The sequence below is a fragment of the Pempheris klunzingeri genome, chromosome 12 (genome assembly GCF_042242105.1).
Source record: "Pempheris klunzingeri isolate RE-2024b chromosome 12, fPemKlu1.hap1, whole genome shotgun sequence".
NCBI classification, from domain to species: Eukaryota; Metazoa; Chordata; class Actinopteri; order Acropomatiformes; family Pempheridae; genus Pempheris; species Pempheris klunzingeri.
Window position 1 is genome coordinate 7204305 of NC_092023.1, and position 25317 is coordinate 7229621.

The 25317-nt window shown below is 40.9% G+C and overlaps 1 protein-coding gene across 2 annotated transcripts in view; it reads left to right on the forward strand.

The window, feature by feature from the left end:
- Positions 1-25317, forward strand: part of LOC139210707 (SH3 and PX domain-containing protein 2A-like) — a 52312-nt gene that overhangs the window by 11365 nt on the left and 15630 nt on the right. For both annotated transcript variants that reach the window (XM_070840836.1, XM_070840837.1), the window contains exons 3-7: positions 2843-2918; positions 3823-3899; positions 4796-4887; positions 12015-12040; positions 19345-19473. In XM_070840836.1, coding sequence (XP_070696937.1) covers positions 2843-2918; positions 3823-3899; positions 4796-4887; positions 12015-12040; positions 19345-19473 — 400 coding nt within the window. The remainder of the gene's footprint in view (positions 1-2842; positions 2919-3822; positions 3900-4795; positions 4888-12014; positions 12041-19344; positions 19474-25317) is intronic.

Consider the following 25317-nt stretch of genomic DNA (forward strand, 5'->3'; position numbering starts at 1 on the left):
TGGTTAAAACCTGAGGCCTACATTGTTCATAATGCCACTCAACTCAAGTTTAGTTCTGTTATGTTAGTTGCAGTTTGTGTAGCCTCTACATGCTAGCATCAAGCAGAAATGAGCAGCGGGCTACAGAAGCCATTCCTTGTCTAACTTGTAATCCTCAGCCTCAACCGATGCTGACTCAATTGACGCCAATTGAGGCAATTTGTCAGATGTCACGCGGCTCCTTCTCGAGCCACAAAAAGTTCTATATGACTTTTCTTTCACATACATAGTAGATCTGTTAACAGACTTTAATGTTTTAAAAGTACCCTCTCTTCTAATTATAGTCAATTGAGTCTGTGTTGCAGAGATGAACAGAGACTCAAATACTTTTCAGTCCTGCAGCAATTCATTAGTACCAGAAGAGGCATAAAATCTGAGTTTACATTACTTGGTTCTGATAATGATGATAATGCCGCTTTATTAACAACATCCTCAAGAAACTGTGATTCTCTCCAAGTAAATCAGTAAGTCACAGACAGTTTCTGACCAAGAGGACTGTTGCATCATGATCTCTCTGCAGTAAACAACTGTCAAGTAGATGTCAAAACACAGTGCAGAGATGGGATCAGATTGTTTTCCCACTCAAACATTCCTCCAAACTCCCTCCGTCTGAGATTCCTCTCCAAACAGTTTCTTTGTCTGTTGCTCAATGCAGTGTCTCTTTGTCTGTGCCTCCCTCCCCACTCCTGTGAGTGCAATCAAGTTTAAATGCTTCAAATGATTATCATTATAGTGTACAGAAGCTGTTTGGGTCTCGCCTGTCGCCATAATTCATGTCCACAATATCATAAGGCCAAAATAGAGATGATGATCGAGTGTTTGTTGCACTTTCTTCCTCGTGCATTTATTCACAGAGCTGATTATGGAGGGTGTAAGAAGAGACTGGGAAACGTGATTACATCATAGCACCTGTTGCTACATGCACATGTTCATTTTTCAAACATTTGGCAGAAAGTGCGGCTTAACACACTGACGTATCCTGTGCAGAGCTGAGGAAAGCAGTATAGAGTAAATACAGCATCTGGGGTCCCCGAAGCCTCTGAATTGATGGTATATGAAATGTGAGAAATGTTTTCCTCCAGAGTTTTGTCCCAAGTTGCTCAGCTGTTGCCATAGAAACGCCTCTCACACCTGTTCTGTAGGGTTGTGAGTGTATCGAGGCAGGTCCCCGGGGGTGATGTCGTCATCGCTTCTGGGGGAGAGCCTCTCTATCATGCGGTTTCTAAAGGTTGCTGAGTGAACACTCCCATCTTAGAGGGAGTATACAGCTACATCCAGCAGGGAGGCTGATAACATGATGAATGTGCTGTTTAGTGTGTCAGACAAACAATACAGAGGCCAATGTTATAAAAACTTGGATTTTTGAAAATAACAGCCCTTGCTGTGTAATTGTATTATTGTCATAGTATTCTAAAGAAAAACACTCTGGTTTGTGTTCATATTTGAAGTCTTTCTTTTCAAATTTAGGAGCATAAAACTCTATGTGTTGTGCACTTTTAAGTACAGGTGTGGTTAACCAGTGCTGTTCGTTATACTCAGCCCTTTTACTTTGGGCTTAAACCACAATAATGATGGCTGTCCACTTCAAAAGAAACTTCCTGTTAACTCTCTGTATTTCGGAGGATGGGGGGAAATGCCATGCCCTGAGCAAAATTTAGAGATTTAGCAAAGGCAGCAGATGAGTGCAGAAAAGAGAGAACCACAAGAAGACAAAACCAAACCACCTCTCACTGTAGAAGTCCTACAAACAATTCCTACAGGCCCAGACGCGCTGGATTCAACTTTACCCTCCAAACTTGATTCTGTTTGTCCACCTGGTTGTTTTTGGCTCGATTTGGACCAAGACTAGTCTCCCGGTTTCAGTTGACTGTGCTTAGCTTGACGCTCACAGCCTTTGCTATTTAACAGAGCACATCTGGAACAAGGCAAGGAAGAACGAACAAAGGCGGGGCTGCATCTGGATATCGAGCTTTGTGTTACTGTAGGATGCTCTCATGTGCGTTCATGGTGTTGCCATAATTTATTCAAAGTGGAAACTAGAAACATTCAGACACATACTTAACACATTTGTAACACATGGTTTTTTCAGTGCTCCACAAAATATGCTTATGCATCAAACACAATGTGGCACTTGTGCACACATACGTGTATCCAAGCAGACACATGCTGAAACAAACTGCTACACTTAGAGGGAAATACAGTAGTTGGATGCTGCTATCATAAAAGAGTTGGCACAGCATGCTTTGTATCTATTTTTTGTCTGTTTGGCTGTATATCTCTCAATAGGTCAGTCTGTAAATGGTCAGCAGTGTCAAGTGTTAACATCAAAGTGTTAATTATCTCCTCTGATGGCACTTAGAGCTCATTAAATGGAACTTGCTTTTGATTTCTTTTTTCCCAGACAAGTGTGGGTGATGTAGCCTTGTCTGCTGTCCCAGAGATCAAAGTCAAACTGTTTGTAGTAGCACGGCTCCGCAGCTTTTCAGACGATATGTAATTACACCCCGCGTTGTACTCATGCACCGTAACAAGAAGGTCGACTGTTCCTTGAGAGTTTGCACCTCCCTCCTCTTTTTGCTTTTAATCTCATCGCAGATTCCTCCACTTTCAACTTTGACTGGTAAACTTGTGGTAGATAAAAGATGAAAGCTCATGTGGTTTAGCCATCAAACAATGAGAAGATAATGATTTCTTGCCATTTATAATGCTGTGTATCTTTTTCAGGGCAATTCAAAAGGCTGCTTTTGAGTTTTGCTGCACAACTCATGTCTGTGTTGCTCCACTTTCTCCCTCACTTATACAGATGAGAATCCTCGACAAGTTCCCAATCGACGGAGGACAGAAAGACCCTAAAAAGAGGATTATTCCTTTTTTGCCAGGTGAAAAATTTATCATAGCATACACAACACTTTGATATCACATCAAATTTGGCTTTATCTATGAAACTGCTCTATTCAAGAGACTTGTAAGCACAAGCCAAAGAAAGGCCTTCAGACATTTGTGTGTACTCCTACAGACTCCATAGCATGGCCCACCACATTGCATTGTTTTATAAACTGCCAAATCAATTTGTGGTCTTCCATGGCAGTAGGAGGATAGAAGAGAGGGATTTGTCTAATCTGATAAATTCATTGTGGGCCAGCAGAGGAGCGCAGTGAAGAGACCCTTTGTTAGACGAGCTGTGCTGCTCAAGTCAAGGCAGTGCTGTTTTGATGTCTCTGTGAGCCCGACATGGGGTGAACTGTATTCCCTTACACACAGCAAACAGCATGTACAGTTTTACTATTTAGTGGGTGTTGTGCATTTAGACAACGATAACAGCAGTCAGTCAGTCTCCTTAGAGCTGTGGAGGGAGGATTAATAAAGGGGAAGGCAGAGCTTAGAGGAGCGTAGAGGAAAAGAGTGCGAAAAGCTTTTTATGGTTTCGTAATTACATGAAAAGATGATGTGTAAGAAAAAAGGAGTTGGTCCTTTTGGCTCCCGCTGAAAATTCCAGCTTTTGCCATTTAGCATGATAGTCACAATTTAATGACTTAACTGATCCACCTATGAACAGTAGGGGCAAGAGGAGTTGGTACATTGGTAATAAGTTTACATGTCGTCATTAATACTGTTTTTTTAATTCACTCGACTGGTAAAGACTCCCATGACATGCTGGTGTTTTTAAAACACTTAAGGAATAACAAGCCTTTCAATTAGTACTTTTGATTATCTGATTAATTATTCAATTTTTAATGTTTTTGGAGATGTATGTACAACTGACAGTGCTGCGTTTTTCCTCAGGGAAAGTCCTGTTTCGCCGAAGTCACATAAGAGATGTAGCCGTCAGGAGGCTGAAGCACCTGGATAATTACTGCAAAGTAAGGCAGAGACTGCGTGTCTCATGATATCCTCAGAAGTCGTCTTTTCTCACAACTTCTTGGACATGGTGTCCATTTGTCTACTGTTATTTTGTCTTCTAGGACAGTAAATGTTGACTACTCATCTTTGGTTTGTGTGTCAGTCGGAAGAGCACTTTGTCTCTATAAATGCTCTACTCCCTGTACATTTGCCACAGTATTTCCACAGCAGGCCTCAGCATTTATCTCCCCCACCAGCCTCAACAGGAAAGCAACTGCTCTATCTGCACTGGTCATTTCCTGTCACCAATGTAAATAGGCAGCCTATAAAGGAAACGAGGGAAATGGGGGCACAGAGGGGTAAAGCAGAATCCAAAGAATGAGAATGAATCAGCAGACCAAAGTGTAGTAGTGAGTGCAGATGGCTACCTGACCCTCTTATATTCATTAGGTCAGAGAAGGGAATGTGGGGCAGGTGCGTTGCCAAGTGTGGCAGCAGTTTTCATTTAGAGGAACTAAACAAGATTAGCTGTAAAGGCAAGAGGCTTAAAGACACTAAACTAGATTTCTTTTTAATATTCTTCCTACAAGAGTGTCTTTTCTGAATCAAGCGCAGTTGGCCAAAGCATCTCATTTTGAATGTGTATGCAGCTTAGACTGGCGGCTGGTATACTATATCACCTCTGTGTGCTTTCCTTTGTTTTAACCCTCACTCAGAGCCTTCTTCCTTCCCCTCCACACCCTCCACATCTCCGCCTGGTCTTCTCATCTGACGTACTGTAAAATGACTAAGTGTAATGAACTGGTTACTCATTGTCATTCAAACCAAACTTCAGCGCTTTTAAAAATACATGCAACCTTTGAAATATGTGTCTTTGTTGCAAACAGTAGCCTTCTCCCTCCCTTCTCTCCCACAGGCTCTATTGAAGCTTCCCTCCCACATTTCCCAAAGTGACGAGGTCCTGCAGTTCTTTGAGACCAAGTTAGAGGACCTCAACCCTCCCACAGAGTGAGTAACTATCCCTGTATATCTTAGGAAATCATAAGCTATCATTGAGCATCAGCATCATCTTTGTTGTATGAAATGTAAGACACCAAACAAACCCTCTGGCGGGGTTGGAGACAGGCTACAGCGGCAGACTGTGTGGCTCAGCAGCTGGGACAGATGCCTTTCACCCACACTGACCCATCTTGATCTGGAGGCTTTGCGGCGTCTCATAGATGATTGATGGTTGCTGGTCGAGCGGCACTGTGTTGTATTAATAATGATTTCTGGGAGGTGACACCTGATCCCCAAAACAAATGCACAAGGATCAGTGGTGTCACGAGAGTGCGGCTCAGTTCAAGTCTCGGAGCAGATAAGGCTCTCAGGCCCTGTCATTTGTCATACTCAGCTCAAACTCTGGCAGTGGGAGTAATTACAAACCGGCTGCTGTATTTCTTTTTGTTTAAATTCTATTCTTTCCTTTTTGATGGTGTTTAATCACATTACGTCCAAAATATGAGTTTAAACTCCTCGTTGTTTGCACCCTTCCTAACACACTCAAGGAGAACAAATGTGGTAGAGTAACCTCTTGAGTGGTCTCTCCACTTCCACTTGGCCCACCACCTCTAACCCCGACTACCCGTACATGTTAATCCTACTTCAAAGTGAGATCCTCCTCCAGTCTGGGAGTGAGTCCAGTGCAGCTTAAATTGAGATGATGAAGTCTAAAAGCCGAGCCACCATGAAGCCATGAAATGCTTAGTTCTGGGGAATCTGGACCACTTGAAAATTACTTTTAGGTTTCACAACCTTGTTGTGAAATAAGATCACAGGAAATGTAATCTTGTAATGCCATAAAATTGTGAAAAAACCTTTATTGTCAGTGTTATACCGTTAACTGTAAAAAATGGGTTGGGGAAAATAACTGATTTACAAACATGAAGTTGTATTATACCACATTTCATCACATTTTGGGCAAAATAAGGGGTGATATATTTAGAAATGATATGAAAACAACACGAGTGTTTGGGTGTTTTCCACTGAAACACAATGAATGCAGACTGAATCAAACCATCTTGTCTATATTACAGTTATTAGTTATGAGGCTAATCATACTGGAGACATTTTCTTCACCATGAAACATGATTCAGATCCATTTTATTGGTATTTCTACCAGCGGCCAGTCACCATAAGCATCCCTCATCTGCTACTGCCATCTAATGGCCAACAGAAATCACTGCAGAGATAAAAACCTACAAAGTGGATGTGATGTTGCTCCGTCACAAGAGGGAGCCATGCAGTAAGCTCAAAGATGGTATCACATTACACTGACAAGAGATAGAAATGTGTGTGTGTGCTTGTGTTGTAGCTCCAGGTAGAATACTATAGACAGACGTACACAAACCACATGGAAATATTAAAAACACGTCTTGGTCTATTTTTAATGTTTTGATTGGCCTTTGTAGATCTATATTGATGAGGAAATAAACACGGGGACATTGGGGTTAACACTGTACTGCTTTTACTCATGTGAAAAGCTCATTTCAGTGCCCTCTGTGCTGTGACAGCTGTGCTGAGCTGAATAATGTCCTCTCTTGTGATTTCTCAGCTGCAGGAACATAACGGTATCAAAACGGGGCAACTAAATATTTCTCACCTTCAACACCTGATTGTTTGAAGTCAACAAACTGCACAAGCAGACAATGCTTAAGTAATTTAAAGACCACTGTTGCAGTGAGTGCTTTCAAATCTTTTAGGCTAAAACAAAATGATGCTTACTGTCACAGGCATGCGCTTCCACAGCAGTGAGCAGTTCGTCACAATAACAATATCCTCTGTGAAATAATTTCAGAAGCCACTGAATATTTAACAAGAAAAGGGAACTTAGACAGTAAATCAGACATTATAATAGATTTGGATAATAGAAACAGGTTTCTCATACTCTTACATCCTGGTGTCCCGATCAGCATTTAATATTACTGCTTATGATAGATGCAGTGTGTTAAGAGAATATCTAATTATAGAGTTTAAATTTCCTTCATGATAATGAATTCTGCTGGCCACATCTAAAATTAAAATGCAGAGTTTTAGTCGTCAATTATTCTTTCAACTCTGCAGTGTTAGCTTGACAGGTAAGCAGATTTGAATTTGTGTTGTTTGCAACAAAGTGAGGAGATGTTACTCATGATTTTGACACCAGTTAGCTTTAAGATGTTTTGCTGAGATAATACGTTCCATCACTGCCAAGCTTATTTTGGCTTCTTCATTGAAAAATATCTTTAACTGCTCTATCTGCAATGTGACATTGGATTGTACTATATTTTTTAGAGTGGTAATAAGTAAGGTACGCTTTATTAATCCCCACGGGGAAATTTCTCCTCTGCATTTGATCCATCCTAACTTTTAAGAGTATGCAGCCACAGTGCTGCGCCTGGAGACCATCTGCAGTCGCAGTCCAGCACCTTGGTCAAGGGCAACGGCACATTCATGAATAATTCCAGTGAACATATTTATCTATCTATCTATCATCTCCACAGCATCGTCTTCATTTGAAATAACATTTTACTTTTCATACGGCCAAATATTAAGTTAAACCATACCCATTTATTTTGTAGTTATTCATCAGTTTGTAATTTGTTTACATGTTGATGCGCCTCTTCCCAGGAGTTTCAGCTCTAAGCTGCATTTACACTTAAACTGAGTCTGAGCATATGGGGCTCGACAGGGAGTATACTGACTCAGCATACAAAAAAAATCATAGATTAAGGCCTTGAATCCACAGAAGAGAATTTACCTCTCCTGAGGAAACTGATAATATCAGTACTTGCAGGACCTCCTGTCAGGTCAAGGTGAGTGTTCACCACACTCGAGTAACTGCACAAACTTACCGTAAACCACCCATTTCAGCCTGCTGAGTGAGGTCTGCTCCAGAAAGAGGTGTGTGTTCATGAGATTTCATCACTGGCTTAATCAACGCCCCTCAGATTGCCATATAAAGTGACAATTTCTGCTCTGTTTGTGGGAATGTTTCATTCACATAAATGTAAAAAAAAAAAGGAACTTCGTACCACGGAGCCTCAAGTCCTGCTGTCAGAAATCAGCAAACAAATTTAGCAGCATCAGTTGTGGTGTTAGGTGTCCCCTTGAGGGTTTGTGGTTTTGTGGTTTGGGATATTGGGCTATGTAAATAAATTTGACTTGACTTGACCAAAGGACACAAAACAATTAGAAAATATTGATGATACAGCAGCCAAGGACGTGTCATATGAGCAGCACCACTGTGACAGCAATAAAGAGAGAATGATTTAAAATTAAGTTGGAAGGCAATGACTGATGGGAGAGAAAGGGACTCGGGGACATGACAGTCATGGTGATATTAGAGGGGATAATATTATAGCCTACAGTGGGTGCTGTTACATTGTTGTGTCCAACAGAGGATGATGGTAGACGGAGACCTGCTTCACAGCCTGAGGCAGCTGTCTGAGTGAGAGGACAGGAATGGTGAAAAACAGAAATTTTTAAAGTACTTCTTAGACAGACACAGTAGCTGTTACAGATAAGACTGTCTGAAGATCTGAGCAAAACTACCTCTGACAAGATGATATGGACTTGCTGAAGAAAAGTTTTCTGACTTCTGTAGCTTCTCTTCCAAACATATGATCCTGCTGTTCGTACAAAACCTGTGATTAAAAACACATTCCTCCAGATGTGCATTCATGATGGTACAGCCGTACTGTGGACTTCTATGCATGTAAACAGACATTGCACTGACTCATTTTAATTTCCTGGAGAAGCACTGTGGCCTTAATTATAATTGCTCAATGCCCAACCCCCCAAACCATAACCATAATTAAGTCTTACCCATTAAATGTAAAGATTTACCTTGTTTAAACCTGCTTTTTGTCCCCAAATGAGAAGTTTGTCCCCACACTGTGAATGTGGAAACGCAACGTCATTCATCCAGCTACACAGTTATGCATTTTAATTTGTATCAGAGACAATAAAGTTGTTTTAAAGACTTTTCTTTACAGCCTAAAGCTTAATTTTACATCAGTGCTTCACCACAAAGGAAGTTATTAGTGGTTGATTTGTGGTCAAACTAGCATTCTTTTTCCCTGACATCACTGTGTAATCACGACCAAGCTTCGCTGGAGATTTGGGCCCGTATGCACAAGTTTACTGTGCTTGCGTGCGTGGTTGCGAATACGCAGCCTCTTTACCTTTCTTAAGGGTTTACACACAAAAACTCTAACTGCAACTTTTCTGCTGGCAACCCAGCCCTTCTGCTCTATCATAATGATTTCCTGTTCAATGACGTCGACCCACTGACCCCTGAGCTTGAGGTTACTCCTGCAGAGGTTAATCTGAGGTCAGACAGGAGCGTCTGTGTAATGTATGCATGCAGCAGGGCAGACACTTCAGTCCTCTTGCTTGGCTGAGAAATATGAGCAAAGGACTAATGTCTCACACATTCCATTTCTAATAGGCCCACCTACAAAGAGTGAGCTGCAAACAGATGGCTATTCTCAACTCAAGCTTAGAATGGACTCTCATAGGCTTGGATTTTTAATGATGTATTCAGCCCATGCAGTCAACACATATATGTGTGTCCATATACTGTATCTCCTGGCATAAGCATGTATGAACTGTAAAGATTCCCATCTTGTGTGATTCTCCACTGTCAACTAAAGGTTAAAAAAATCACACCTACAAACACACAGGCACAAAGTCTTAAGCATTTAATAGTGTTTTTGGACATATTTTTGCTCTCCTCATCTATTAGATTTTACTGGTGATAGGAGGAAAGTGCAGAGAGCCAAAGTTGTGTTCACAGTCTCCTCGTGGGAAGAATATCATTCCAGCTCTGTCCTAAGGGTCACAAGCTAGCAGGGCAGGTCAAACATCTACTAAATCCCCATCATTTCTCCTCAGCCCTCTTTAGCGCTTCCCTCAGATTCATCCCCACCCCACCAGATTTTGACAAAATAAACACAGAATGCTTCATAAGATAATTCACAAATGTTTAACATGTGTTACAGTTCATTTGTCTCACATGTTATCCCAATGTGAACACTTTCTGAAGCCGGTACCATAAACATACTGTAATTTATCTGTAAGTTTATGCTACATTACTTAAAGAAATACAACTGCTCTCCCTCCTCGCTTTTCCATCGTAAAAAGAATCACTATTCACACCATGTATGATGTGTGCGTTGTTTTGATTTTAAAACCTATTACCTAACATATTTGATTTCATATTTGAGTTTAAAGTTGTCTCCAGTGACACTTAATGCATCATCTGCTTAGACTATACATATCTTATTTAATACACTACAACCATATTTATGTTGGCTCGGCATAAATGTTTATCATATCATATCATATCCTATAGAAAGTTATGAAGTTCATATTGCAGTGGGTTTGCAATTGTTTTTCCACAGTATGAACATTGCTTTTAGATCCAATATAAACACTGTTTTCACTGTGTCACATTCCAATTTAACAGTATACTCACGGTTGAATTCATTGTTTTGTATCAAAATTAGATAAGTATATCATTTATTTTTTTAATGAAGCTGAACTGAGCTGTAAGCCATTACATGTGCGATTGAAAATGTCTCTTAGCTCGTATTTGCTCATCCATCTGGAGACAGAGAATCCTTGTGCCAAAAATGACTGAATCTTAAGTAACAGAGGAATACAATTATCGATAAAAAATGTTTTGATTAAGCAAGAAGTGTTGCTTAGTTTGAACTAGCCTAATCCTTTTTATTGTGCTTGCCAGACACTGACTTACACTGATTTCACTGTTTCAGTGCCATTTTTGATTGAGTCCTCTATAATTAAAACCTAAATGAGAAAAGTCTTCTTTGTGCTTTTGTATAAAATAATCTAGTTCAGAAATTGCTGAGTAGTTAAAATGATTTTTCTTGTTAATTGGAATCAGTGACACACACAGAGTCGATGAGCAGGCTGTAACCTGGCAAATGTTGAAGAAGGTTTATCCAAACATGCACTCATATCTATAACTGACCATGGCTCCAGTCCTGCTGCTGGCCTCTCCAGAGCACCAGGTGTCTGTTCCCATCTGCGTCTCTCTCTGCTGCTCAGTTAACTGAACGACCACATGCAGTCAGCCAGCACTTCCTGAAATGCACTACCACCTGCAAACCATACATGTACATACGTAAACAGATTGAGAGAGTTTGGTCTGTGGTGAAATATTTATGTTTTCGTTGTATAACAAATCCTCATCACGCTGGATTAAGTCACCGTGTGAAGAATCATTATTTATGTACCTGTGTTACAGTAAATGAAACACGAGCGCTCAAATTAAATTGACAACAGTTCAATGAATAGATTTAAATGTATTTATTTTGTGTTCATTGTAGCAGCGTTTGGTTTTTTTTTGCGTGTAATTGACTCATTTCTGTCAACCTAAAATAATAGCTTCTTATTTTCTCTGGCGGAATAAATGCAACAACAGTGACAGGTTTACAATTATGCAAATGATCTGTCTAAATAATAAGAATCCAAACAAAAAAAAATAATAAAAGAGCACACAGACAGTGTGAAGTAAATGTGCACACAGTCAATGGCAAATTGCTGCTCTTTGACTCTGATGAGTGTGAAAGCACAGAGCGGGTTCATTGACACTAATGCTTATCCTTTCAGTGTTTTATTACAGTCCAGGCTTTGGAACAGAGCGGGGCTTTCACATCTAAACGTGAATGGGACATATCAAGCGGATATGATACTGTTGTCAAGTAAATAAATGCTGTTCTGTTAAATAGAGACAGCTGCATCGCCCTCATACACACCATGTCTATGGTATGAACAGATATATTGCTTGGGAAAATTGTGGCTAAGAGATCCAATGATTTGTTCTGTTACTGTCCTTGACACACTTCCACACTTCTACTGTATGTTGTATCCCACCCTGTCTCCCTCCCTCTGGTAGTGGGTCAAGTTCTGCATGCATTCTCAATGAGGGTTTGGCTGGTGCCTGCGTGCCAACTGCGTTTGGATGATCTTAGGCAGAGATTCAGCTGTAACCAGTTACTGGATTGATCAAGTCATATTAATGCTCTGATCTCTCTTCCACACACAGTCACACTGATCATGCTTCTCTGGTGTTGCTTCCTTTTCAGAGATTGCGGAGGCAAACGTAAATCAGGTAAGGATCTGAAATCTTTAAAAATCTTTTTACCTTGATTAGTAGGGTTCTATGCTCCATCTATTTGTCTTATGTCTTTATTGTATTTACTGCTTACTTGAAGTTTATTGTGAATTTGAGGTCTCTCTTTTTTTTTTTATGCGCAGTTTTCATCATTGGTTTTCAACATTCACACAAAACAGCTTGAACTTTAAAGGGGAACTCCTAGTGAGTGCTACTGCATACGTGAAAAAAAGTTCTCCAAAGAGTTTGTGACTCCAGAGGGAGCTGCATAAATCTATTAAATTGCCTTAAGTGATCTTTGATAATCGATTAATGTTTTGACATCATTTTGAAGCAAATGCCAAATGTTCTCAGGTTTCAGCTTGTAAAATGAGAGGATTTGCTGCTTTTCTTTGACTTTAATGATTGAATGTCTTTCGGTTTTGGACTAACAAAACATTATCATGCACTCAGGGAAATTGTGAGTGCCATTTTTTTTTTTTTTTTTTTTTACAGTTTGTACACTAAATGATTAATAACCAGAGAACATAATCAGCAAGATAAATCATTAATGAAAATAACTGTTATTTGCAGCCCTGGTTTGGAATAAAAAAGACAATATATCTGGTTATGTTGCGTCGATTTTGATCCTTTTTGTGATGTTTATTGTTAGTATGACCGTGTTATAGGAGTGCACCCCTAAATCGGTGGAGCACTCTTTTAAGAGCACACGTCCTTCAAACACACATCCTGACCTAACACTTAAGACTTGTGTTGAAAGGTTTAAGAAAACAGTGTTAGGTGGGAGAGACCACCTGCTTGTGCCTCTCTGCGTTTGCTCTGCCAGTGTTGGCTGTTGGATTTATGTTCGAGTGCGTGAGTGTAGGGAAGACAGAGCGACAGAGTGACTCAGTTCAGCATGGGGATATGGGCGTAGGAGGCAGCATGAAACGCATGAGGGAGTGTAGTGAACAGCTGTGCAAGTCTTGTGTATTTCTGTGTACATGCAGTCTCAGAATACCCACATGCATTACTAAATTACACGTTAGTTCCGCAATCAGACGCAAACTTGCTGTGGCCATCCTTCTTGCAATCTGCCACAGTTATGTGTGACATAGCTGGGCAATGAAAGACTCAGTAAATGACCTGTAAGTTAATTTTCTGTGGGCGATCCACTCTGAGGAAAAGCTGTGCCGGAGTTGCCACCAAACGAAATAAGACCCCAACCTAATTTCATTATGTGTTCCATGGTATTGAGGCTTTACGTAACAGGGAATTCCAGCTACATAGCGAAATGGAAAAATTGTCTTATTTCAGCTGTGTGTGTGTGTGTGTGTGTGTGTGTGTGTGTGTGTGTGTTGAGTAACCTACATTCAGTCTGTGCAAGATATTAGACTGGTTTCCAGTTATATTCATATCGACTGTCTGGAAAGTTTTGTTATACAGCGGCTATCGTTTGCATGGACAGTTTTAGCTGTTTTAACCAGAATGGTTTGTTTTGATATTAAATGTGTTATCACCTATGTAGTTTCTACGATGTACATACATTTATGCTTACGATAAATCATCCAATGGGATCAAGTCTACCAATGAAAACAATAATAACACACTTTATGCCTGGTGCTCGTGATGATTTACTATTCACAGTCAACATGGAGCACATACTGTACCAGCCCTCCATACTTGATCTCCAAAGCTTCACCATAGTCCCCACGCTGGACATGTGGTAAACGCTGCTGAAAGATTGATCTCTCTCTTTTAAAGCCGGACAGCAGATAAAGTGCAGTGAGTCTGTGGTGAATTTGTGCTGTAGCTGCAGCTTATGCTTTCCATAATTACATGGTGCAGGTCTCCCATAAGAGTTTAGTGAGCCCCTGCCCCAAACAGGAGAATGTAGCCCGTCACCACAAAACTGCTGGTGGTTAGAGATTCGACCAGGAACTCTGTTTACCTGGCAAAGGGAGGAAATCAGAGAAACATCTCAGGTTTAAACACTCATAGATGATCGCTCACTGTTGGTCTCGTTATCGTCTTTGTCTTTATGATGATTTTGTCATCATTTTCATCACCATCATGACTGTTTTTCTTCTTTGTCTCACTCAAACTTTTCAGCATGTTTAGTGCACTTCATTGGTGATTTCTCTTTCTTGCAGAACTGCTACTTAGTGATAGAAAGCCAGTAAAGGGGAAATATCTTATCTACTTTCTTATACACTTCAAGAACCCTGCAGCATAAGGTTGAAACAGTCTTACAATATTGACTCAGCATCACACACAAGGCTACAATCTACATGAGTTTCAAAGAAAGACATCCTATCTTCTGCCAGACATAAATCACTGTCAGATAAGTGGAACTTATGAAAAGACATGCTGTCATAAGCAAACCTCAAAGGAAACATCTTTTGACAAGATGCTATGGTGATGAAATACATAATACTTTATCAATACCCGGGAAAGGCAGGCAAGGAACTTTCTCATAGGTAAGAACAATGCGAGTGCTGTATTCAAATTCATCTACTTACCTTTAAGGGTGTTGAGGTTCAGGATTATCAGATAATCTTTAAATGATTAGGGGTAATCTTTATTCAAAAGAAAGGGAGATGAGCAGAAGACAGTTAAAAATTGAGTAGGAGAGGAAAAGAAATGGAGCACTCAGGGGTGTTGTGCATGTGAAAAGCAGCTGGAGAGGAGAGGAGGTTTACGTGGCAAGTGGAAACCATTTCAGTGTTGCGCACGGACTGAGGGAGTGTGTTTATGTGTGCAGACTTGCTGTCTTTATTTGAACTGCGGGTCTCAGGGGGCCTGTAGGGTGTGTATGTGTGCATGAGGTTGTGTCTGTGTGGGTGTTTACATGCTGTATGCGGGTATGCACATGTGTTGGAAGGAAAGGGGTTAATCCCCTCACGGGTTAGGAGGTGGGTGGGTCAAGAGGCCTGTGTGTTTGTTTGTATTTGCAGATGGATGAGATTTTAAACTGGCATAGGAAATCATTAAGGCAAATGAACACTTCAGAATCAGTCTAACAACCGTAGACTGTCTCAGCAGCTTCTCTCTCAATGAACAGCCTAAAGGGGGAGGGGGGACCTTGTGAACTGATGCACAATGAGCCTCACAGTAACCAAATCATTCAAAAATGTTGAAATCGAATGTTGCATTTTGCATTTTTTTTTAGTAGATGTTGTTAGAAGTCATAGAGATTGCTGTTTATGTCATGTCATGGATACAGCTTTAACATCAGTGTTGGAAAGTTACGACTCTGGGAGGGTTGAAGCTCCACCCCCTCCAGCATGGAGCAGATCCAATACAGGCTGCTCTGTTTCTGATAAGTGACCATTTGTCACAGTGGACTCCCACCCTGGAGGCAGCACTTAGGCTTTTTGCTCATAACAACGCGTTGAAGCCAGAAAATGCTCTGCAGTGAATGAGATTGGACATTTATTCATTTATTTAGTTATAATATTGTACAGGGTGTCAGTGACAGGGATGAGTTAGATAGGTTAGTTAAGTCTGTCTGTTATGCACTTGCTTTTCCTGCACTTATTAGTTAAGTATTAAAGGCATCAGCGATTCTACTGGAAAGCCAGGTGAAGTGGAAGGTTGGTTTGAAGTCCCACTTACTTAATTAGTAGCAGCAACTTCCAGTGCAATGGTAACTACTGAAGTAATAAATACCCCGTGGAGTTTCTTACCTCAAGTAGCGCTACAGAACATTGTTTTTACAAGTGGGACCCTGTATAAAGTACCAGGATACATGATACACAGTCCTGCAGTGGCTTCATTCAATTCTCTGATATTTACACTTTTATTTTTTAAGAGAAGATATTCAACAATTTTTAACAGCCTGTCTTACTGTAAGATGATTTTGGGGAAAGTTTCGGTACTATTTGTTTGTGGTCTGCCCCTTCTCCCCCAGGGCCACATACTGATTCAATGACATGAGTACATCTGTACTACATTGAACAGCAGTCCTGTGTCCTTTTCTAATCCAACTGCACATCTGCTGCTGATGAGCCAAACAAAGGCATTGCACTTTGCCAAATTTTACTCCTCAACCCTGAATCGCTCTCATAAAGTTACCCCAGGGTTCAAAATATGGCACTGAGACACAAAGACCAGTGCCAACTATGCTATCAACAAAGAATGCTTGATCCTGAAAAATCTCTCACAAAGAAAAAGAATCCCTGGTATAAATGGGTAGGCTAGACTTGGTTTCCTCCTCTTGGTGATGAATTATTGCAAAGTTCCTAACTGTCATCATCGTTGGATGGAGCTGATGATGGGTGAGTGGGGGTTGGGGTGGGGGCTGGATAGAGTTAGGACGTCTGGGAGTGCAAGGGTGGGAGCAGGAAGCACATGTATAAATCTGAGTGAGGAGAGATATAAACACAGAAAGTGGCTAAGTGGGCTATCTGATGGTTTCCAAGAAAAAAATACTTTTCATAAATACTCATAAATACTTAACATCCAAGTTGTACATACACATACTGTATAATACACAGCTTACACTCACTCTGTATTATATACTATTGTTAGCTGGATCCCCACGGCTCAGTCAGATAAACTCAAGCACACCTTCATCAACACCACCAAATATGTTCATTTGAATATAATAAACTCAGTATCATTAAATTATTAATGTAAATGGGAATGTTTATATTGTACAACTGGTGCAAAATCAGTGCAAACGATGATTTAATCATTTATCCAGTACTTTTAGCTAACTGTTTCAACGTCTGTGCTCACTTGCTAATATTTTTCATACACTTTTGTAGCTGACTCTGCATTTGGATGTGTAATCTATTTGCTATTTGAAATGGTAATTTATTTTTTCAGTTTTTAGTTGAGCTACTCTCAGTCTTTCCACGTGCCCTCTGGCAACTGCAAAAGTACCCCTGATGCGTTTCATTCAAACCTTGTACCCGGTAATAGCGGCAGTAGCTCATTTCATACTCAGCTCTCTTTACACAGAGTTCATTTGAAATTAGACCTATCCTGTCCAAAGCTGTTTCACCTCATTTTTCTCACACATGTTCTCCTTGTTCTGGCTCTGTCTTCCTGCTGTTGCAAAACATTTCATTTCCTGAACGAGGCTGAAATATTAGCTTTTGTTTTTCAGGCCTATTGACTTTGCTGACAAAGCCTTTACTCACTCACCTCAGGTCTCATATCTACTGTTCACTCCCAGCAGTAGTTAATTGAGTGTTCCAGAAACCTCCATTTTCATCACTTGACATAGATTATGGTTTTATGAAATCATGACTTTTATGCCCATCTGTCTTTAAATTACATTGTTGACAAGGGTTTTTTTTTTTTTTTCTTTTTGTATAAGACAATGTCCAGGATAGCATATTTAAACTAGTTACAGCAAGACATCTTTGAGTCAGTCATCTCATGTTCCTATTGATCCTATGATCTAAGTGATCAGCATTCATTGATCTGTGAGTTAAGACAAACCACTCAACCACACGTCTCCAAGAATAGTGTCAAAAGAAATATGACTCTGTGCTGTCACTAAAGTAATTGCTGTCATATAATACTCTGAAGAACAAGTAGGCAATATCCAGAATGTAAATAACATGTTCTTTCCAGTCTTTCTGCACCCAACTTTGTGGTCTGAAAAAACATCTTGCACAAATAACGTGAAGCTTTGTAAACCACAGCCCAACCACAGCAATCCAGTGTCAGACTCTTTGGCAGTTTTAGCATTTGAGATGCTAATTGAGTTCATCTCCATAAGTTATGAGCTGCCTGACATTTCAAATTTGGTTCCCGAGTTGAATGCAAAATTTTATCCTGATAGAGAAATGTAAATCTGAAGGACTGTTTGCAGGTCAGCTCTTTGGAGAAATGGCAACTTAAACCTTCCATCTATTGCACTGAATTGTTGTTATTTTCCACCATCAGGATAAAACAGAGTTCCTCTTTCCAGAAACTCTATTTACCACGTTTTGGATTTTTTATTTGAGTTTTTCTTTTCTTTTCGTTTCTTTTCTTCTCTTTTATTTTTGTGGCATTATATTCCTGGAAACACTTGATGATTATATGAGTCAAGAACTCACACATATCTGTTTTTGCTTCTCATTAACTATAGTAACATATGGGCATATGAAGCAATGTGACCATAAACAGAGATTGTGATCACTACTATATCTGTTGATCTTTTACTGTTATTCGAACACACCATGAAAGTACATTGAGTGTGTGCTGTAGCAGCGTTATTAGGGGAAACAGATATGATCTTAAGTGTGCAGACAGTAGCTCGCTTCTGTTTGGAGCTTTGAACTAGGTGGTCAGCAGAAGGTTTGTTAATGTGTGAACTGAACGTCAGCTGGGGTGGTGTCTGGATTCCAGCTGACGCTTGTTAGATCTGCTTTAGTTCCTTCAGCTATGCTTATTATAAAGATTTTCCAGGGTGTAAAGGATGTTTCTCATATATTGGGCACCGTATGCTCTTTATATGTGCTCACACCTGAAATCATCTGTTTCTGTAGTAAAAACACATTCCTGTAGTTAGTGAGAGTGAATCAAACTCTTGGATATGACCAAGTTATGAAAGCAGGCACAAACTGTGAAAAAACTAAGTCACCGCTCGTGTTTAAATGGTTAACTCAGAGAAGTACAGAAAGGAAGATTCCCATTGGCTGGGCTGCACGCTGCAGTCAGAGCTCTAGTGTTTCATGGGGACAGAGGGCCATCCCTCTGAGCACAGCTCCAGCCCCTTCATCTGGTTCTATTTAAGGCCTCTAGTGCCGACTCTTATGATTGGCGTACACAACCCCCTACTCTTCCTCTAGCTCCAGCCCCAACTGAGGAGAGGGAGGCTTTTTAGCAGATGGTTTATTTTCCAAGGGAAACCATTTCTTTCTCTCTTTCACTCTACTGTCCTGTCCTCAGCTGGCTCTAGTTCACTTTTCTATCACTACTACAGCTCCTTCTGCTTTCTCATTGCTGCTCCTCTTTCCACTGAGTTAATGTGCCTACCTGCACCTATTGACCCGGTCCCAGCTTTGTTGGACAGTAAGGATGAGGCCCCGTCAGTAGCACAGAATGGATTTTTTGCAGTTGACTGCTTGATCCTTGACTTTTTGGAGGGAGATTACTTTCCCAGACTTTCAGCATCTCCATTGCCCTTGTTGTTGGGCTGGAGGGGGATGCAGCTCTATGGCTAGACTCTCAGGAAGATGCATTGAGCCCTGTGAATATTGTGATTGGCTGAGCGCTACAGACAAAGTGGCCTATGGCACAACGAGTGCCCAGCAGTCGTTCTCGTGGACCTATGGCTGGCAGCTGGCTGACAGCATGTTTTTTCCCCTCAACCCCAGGTCTGGATGCTTCGGATCCCATGCTCCTGGAACAGTATGTGGTGGTGGCCAGTTATGAGAAACAAGAGCCAGCAGAAATCAGCCTTCAAGCAGGCGAGGTGGTCGACGTCATTGAAAAGAGTGAGAGTGGTGAGTAATCAAAACAAATGCCCAAGCAAGCCATGTTGAGCAGAATAGGTAGCATGTATGTTGTGTGTGTGTCAGACACAAACTCTTTTGTGATCCACAGTTCCTTAAACATGCTGCCCTTTTCCCTTACTCAACCCTCTCACCTCCTTTGTCCACAGCTTGCTAGCTGTTACTTAGCTCCATCTGGAGGCTCGCTTTGGCCTGCAGTCAGCCCTGTTTTTTCTCACTGTTGGTTTAGGCTGGAGGCCAGAATGTTGCCTCTAGCAAGAGGAATGTCTTCCAGACTCATATTAATTATTCCACCTCACTTTAATGGAAAGCCAGCAAGACATGCCGGATTTACAAATGCCAGCTGCAGAGAGTCCTGAGTCAGCTGTTTAACCTCCAGAAAGAGCTAGCAAACAAGGCCAAGATCGTGTTTTAGGGTCTATGTGATTCAGTTTGACAGTATTTAATGGTTAATGAGTCAGTAGCAGGCTGATATAAAGCATAGCTTTCAAGATATTCTAGGAATATACTGTAATGCTTCCAAGAACTTGCATCTATTGTTGGTGGAAGAAGACCCAGATACACCTTCATTTACAGCAAATGTATATGAATTAACTGAAATGCAACACGTAATATTTACATTTGAAAAGAGTTGAAAGAAAAATTGATTTGATAGATTTGTAGATGTGATGACACAAGGATACCAGATAAGCTACTTATACTGTAGATACATGCTATTTGCTATAATATCATCATCAAATCATCTGACTTGGGTAAATATACAAAAACTGTTAACTATGACTGAACCCAGGGTCTAAGCACCTGCCTGAATCACTTTTGTTCTGAACGTCATATGAAGCGCAACATTGACTGGAGAGGTACAGGCCCAGTAACAGGGTCTGGCGCTCAGCTTTAAAGGTGTGCTGAAACAGTAAAACAGTAATGGGACTCATGTGTTCTTCAGCGGGAGGACGGGGAAAGAGAGACGGAGGAGGAAACGGTGTCCAGGGTGTGAGTGAAATGCCATGCCGCACTGGCCTCAAGGAAGAGCGTCAGTCGAGTAGGATCTCTTTGAAGTGTCACGTGTTCTGCCTTCGGGTTCACGTATTTGTTTTCACTCCTTGCTCCAGTAGGAATTCAGCTCAATGGGGAGCCACAGTGAGGCGGATATTCCTACACCTTGAAGTCCTTTTTATCAGGGGCCTTATATGAGAACTTTCCTCCATGAACTTGCACTGCATGGTCCTTTGCTTTTAAGTAGAGGCCCCTTTTTTTTTTTCTTTACTTTTGGCTTTCAGCTGACCACTGTGCAAAGTTATAGTGGTTGATCTCTGCGTTGATGATCCATGCAGAATGTGAAACTCATTCACTTCAATGGTCTCATTGCAGATTTATGATTTCCCGGCTTCTGTGTTATGACTGTAGCATGTCATTAATGTTATTATTGCTTTGTTTCATCCTCTTCTCTGATTCAGGCTATATTTTGTTGCCATTCATGTCCGGCTTAGTTGGATGTGTCATGAGTTTCTAGAAAGCAAAACGGTAGACTCCAGGCTTCTTAAAACACATCCCAACACTATTTGACAGTTTTATTATACACTGACAGGCACTTTCACAGAGGTCTGAAGTAAATAACCCCCCCTCCCCACCAGCAGCATTTAACTAAAGTCTCAACAGCTCTTGCAATGGAAGTCGGCTAAATCTGCTCCATTTGGCTTGGTGACATCACTCCATATCCCTGTGCCAATACTAACAAGACCAGGTGTGCGCTAAGAAGATTTCAGAGTGCATTTGATTTAGCATCCATTCAGTATCCAGGCATCCAGGATAAGCACAAACCCTTTAATGATGTCTGACAGATTGATCTGTGCATTACAGAGCTAAGTAGTGAATATGCTGAGTTAGAGGTACTAAAAGGTGTCTATTAGGTTTGAAATTATAAAAGGGTTGTATGGATTTTTTTATTGAGCTTGCAGCTATAGTCACATATTTTCCTTTAAAGCCATGCGCATTTCAACTTGCACGGGTTCCCCTGCAGAGTCTTTGGATGCACTGAGCGGAAAATATCTGTATGCTGTCATATTGCCATCTAATTTTGTATCAGCATTTTGTGCCTGACCGGTTTTATGTGAGATTTTTTTTTACAGGTGTGAGAGTATGAGAGTGTAACAGTGACAGTTCTAGAAATGGAAAACCACAGGTCTGTATTGTTTTTGCCATCTGCCCCAGTCCTTCAACAGAAGTCCTGCTGTTAAAGCTACTATACCATATACTGCAGTGCAGTTATCGACTTTTCCTTATCTTGGATTAGATAATATATGCCTTTGACAGGGCAGTGAATCTAGGTCAGACCTATAAGAGAGCTCAGCTTTCTCCACTTTTCCAGCCAGTTGTCCCGAGCCAAGGCAGTATTTTCCATTGCACTGGCTTGACGATACAGTTTGTGTCGTGGTCTTTGTTTGAGTTGGTACACTAGTTTATTTTGATTTCTGGTTTGTTGGATTTGAAGTAGATGTAGTATGCGGTAAATCTACAGGATAGCCCAATGACTGCTTGATGCTCTGTTTTCAGTTTTCTTGGAATAATATTCTTAAAACACAGGAGTTACTATTTGCTAAGACCCATGAAAATAAATGCAAGGCTTAATCTAAAGGCGCAGTATAAAAATGTTGTAGACATGTTGATATGATCAAAAACTGTGTAATTAGAATTTGTTTTATAATTATTAATTCTGTCCTCACTCCTTCTGCAGCTATTTTATTTGTCTATTTTATGAGAGTTTGCCTGGGGGGAATGCTGGCTCAGAGGAGAGGAGTGCAGGGAGAAACTCTGGGAGAAAATGGAAAAAGACATTTCCTGCCAAAGTTAGTGGTTCAGAGAGGTTGGTTCATTATAATGGCTTAATGGATCCTCCAGGATGCCTCCTCAGTTTACACTATATTGGAGAGATGTTAACCAAAGCTAAGCTAGTAGCCTTGTTGGTCAGTTCAAATGCTTTGTATTCAGTGGTTTAAACTTTGCCCTTTAATGGAGTAGTATGTAGGAAGGGAAAAAATAATTTGCACTCACTGGAAGTATTGTACTTATTGCAGCTGGTTTGCCTACACCTCAAGGGCAGTGTTAGGTGTGTTGTGCCCAGTTCTGTGTAGAAAATCTCTCTCTGTGGACCAGTGAGGGTTTAACTTGTCTCCATGCCAAGTCCAGATCAGCTTCTATGAATTACAGTTTGCCAAATGAACTCCAGGAATGCCTGTCTGTTTTAGAGAGGCCAGCTCACATCCGTCAGTCCCTCCGGCTCCCCCAAGACCCCCTGGCACCACCCATGTGCAGTATGTGTTCCACCATCCAGCCTACTTAAGCAGGGTGGAGTAAGTGAAATTTCAGTGAGAGCCTTAAGGGTCACTTACCAAGACAGTAATCGTAGCTGTACAAAATTGCCCTTTTTGTCCTCAGAAACACATTTTAAGTTCGACAAATTGGAGTCATAGAGAAGCTGGAAGGTAACAGGTATCCTGCAGGTGATGTTTAACTGTCTGGCTCAAAGCCCATAGAAACTGCTGGAGTCAGTCCTGGCAGATTAAGTAGGTCTGGTCCTCAGCGTGGCATGATGCAGGGATTTTCAGGATGTCTTCTTTACCTTCACAAGGAAAAAATGTACCAACACAGCAATGTCTCCGCTCTCCGTCCTCAGGCTGGAAGTAAGATTATCTCAGGGCTCAGCTCAGCTGGAGCTCGATGGCCAGAGGCAGATTCTCCAAGAGCACATACTCACTGTTACGCTTTAGAGGATTGGTTTGTCAGTCCAGCCACTTTGTTCCAGACTGAAATAGCTCAACAACAATGAATGGATTGGCAAGAAATTTGGCGCAGATATCCATTGTGCCCAGAGGATGTATCCAGATGACTGTTCCCCGTTGGATAGATTGTTATGAAATCAGGGTAAATGAATTTGATGATCCCATAACTCTGCATTAGCTCATACCTGCAGAACTGATTATATTCCCACCAGCCATCAGCTGTACTTTTTATTGCTTATTTGCAAAAGTGCTAAACCAACATGGTGAACATGGCAATCATTGTACCTGCAATGTGCATTGCCATAACAATTAGGTGAGAGAGAGAACTTCCTATCTTTACTTAGGATTAAAGACAAGGTCAACATGGAACTTCTAAGTGCTGCTGGTGCTCAAACCTTAAGTTTCCCAATTTGGTATGTGCAGTTTCAGCAGGAACATGTTTCCCTGTATAAAAGAGGAAAAAACCCTATAATTCCTGTCAACAAACCACCAAAGACATGATACAGAAAGTTTGCCAAGTGTTAAATGTCTTTCTTAAGCTGAAGTTGCAGCAGCAGATGGAAGATACATTATCCACTCATAGTAATCCCCATCCTCCACATTCTTTGAGCTTACCATAGGAAGTACTAATGACCGTCTCAAGAAATTAACCTTATCCTGTATTTTTAGATATGGAAACTCAAATGGGAGGTTTGTAACTGGCATTTCAACTCAGACTGCTCTATTTTCTTGTCTTGCAATACAGGCGGATGAGAACAGGAGCAATAACACTATTTAAGAGCTCAAATAGTTGTAATAATAGTGAACAGAAATCAGTCTGTGGAGCCAAAAAGGTGCCCCTCTCCCTCACTCAAGAATTGACCATTGAGTCCAACCAGCATTTTAAGGGGTGGGCTTTCAGACACTCAAGGACTTCTGTGTCTCCGAATCAGTGAAGCCTAGAGAGCACACAAGCTGTGGGCTAGAGCTTCGCTCAGACCATGAGGGGATCCTTTCAGAGGCTGGGAGGGAGAGAAGGTTGTTCCTTAGGTCAACATCAGCTCTTGAAAGTCGTGTTGTGCCGTTTTGGCCTCCCCCCTCGTTCTTGAGCCACCCAGGTAATTGAAACCCAGTGTTTTATGAAAACTGGAAGTGGGTGTATTGAGCTGGATAGCTCCCCCCTTGTGCTTTGATACTAGATCCACTGTTAATGAATACAGAAGCTGGAAATGAATGGAGTTTTCTCCAGCTCTGTTCAACAGTGGTGTCGGATATCTGCAGGACTGCTGAGCCACTGCATTCCTCATAATGTCAGGTCGTGAAAAAAGGCCTCCTTGTGCTGCTGAATCTGTGGTTCCCACATTCCTGCTAGTTGTGTAGAAATCTTTTGTGAAAATCACAGGCTCATTCCAAAGCATAAAAACAATGTTTGTTTCAAATTTCAGTACATTTTAAGGTCTATTTGCCTCAATGATACATTTGTATGAACGAGACGGACGTAAAGGAGCATTGCAGTGTCACACTGTGCTATGTATGCCAGTGCTTGGTTATCTGACTTGATTGATTGTATTGGTAGATTGCAGTTTTGTTTTATAGGCTATCTAGTCGCCCAGAAATGGCTTAAATCTGGTTTCTTATTGCAGCTGAGAGTCTGTTGTTGATTACAGTAAAAATGAAGCAGGGTCTTAAACCTGATAGAGTTTCCAGATGGCAGATTAATAGAAATGCTTCTCACTCTCATTTTATGTCTGTCCACTGTATCTTCACTTGTAGGGATAGAGTACAGGTGACTGAGGACAGCATAAAAGGTCTGGAGCAAGCATCTGTTTGTATTACTTTACTTTTTTCTTGCAGATATATCTGTCTGAGTAGCATTTTTCCATCTGGAATTGTCATATTGCTGTAAAACTTTCAACTTAAACATAAATTTTTCTTCATTATAAATGTATTGCTCATAGTTTATACACTTATTTTCTTTCTGGCAGAGTTGGATGAGAAAGTTGATACCACTCTCATATCTGTGTGTTTGGTTAGCTCAGCACAAGTCTGGTAAAAGGCCTACATTTGTATCGACCTCTCA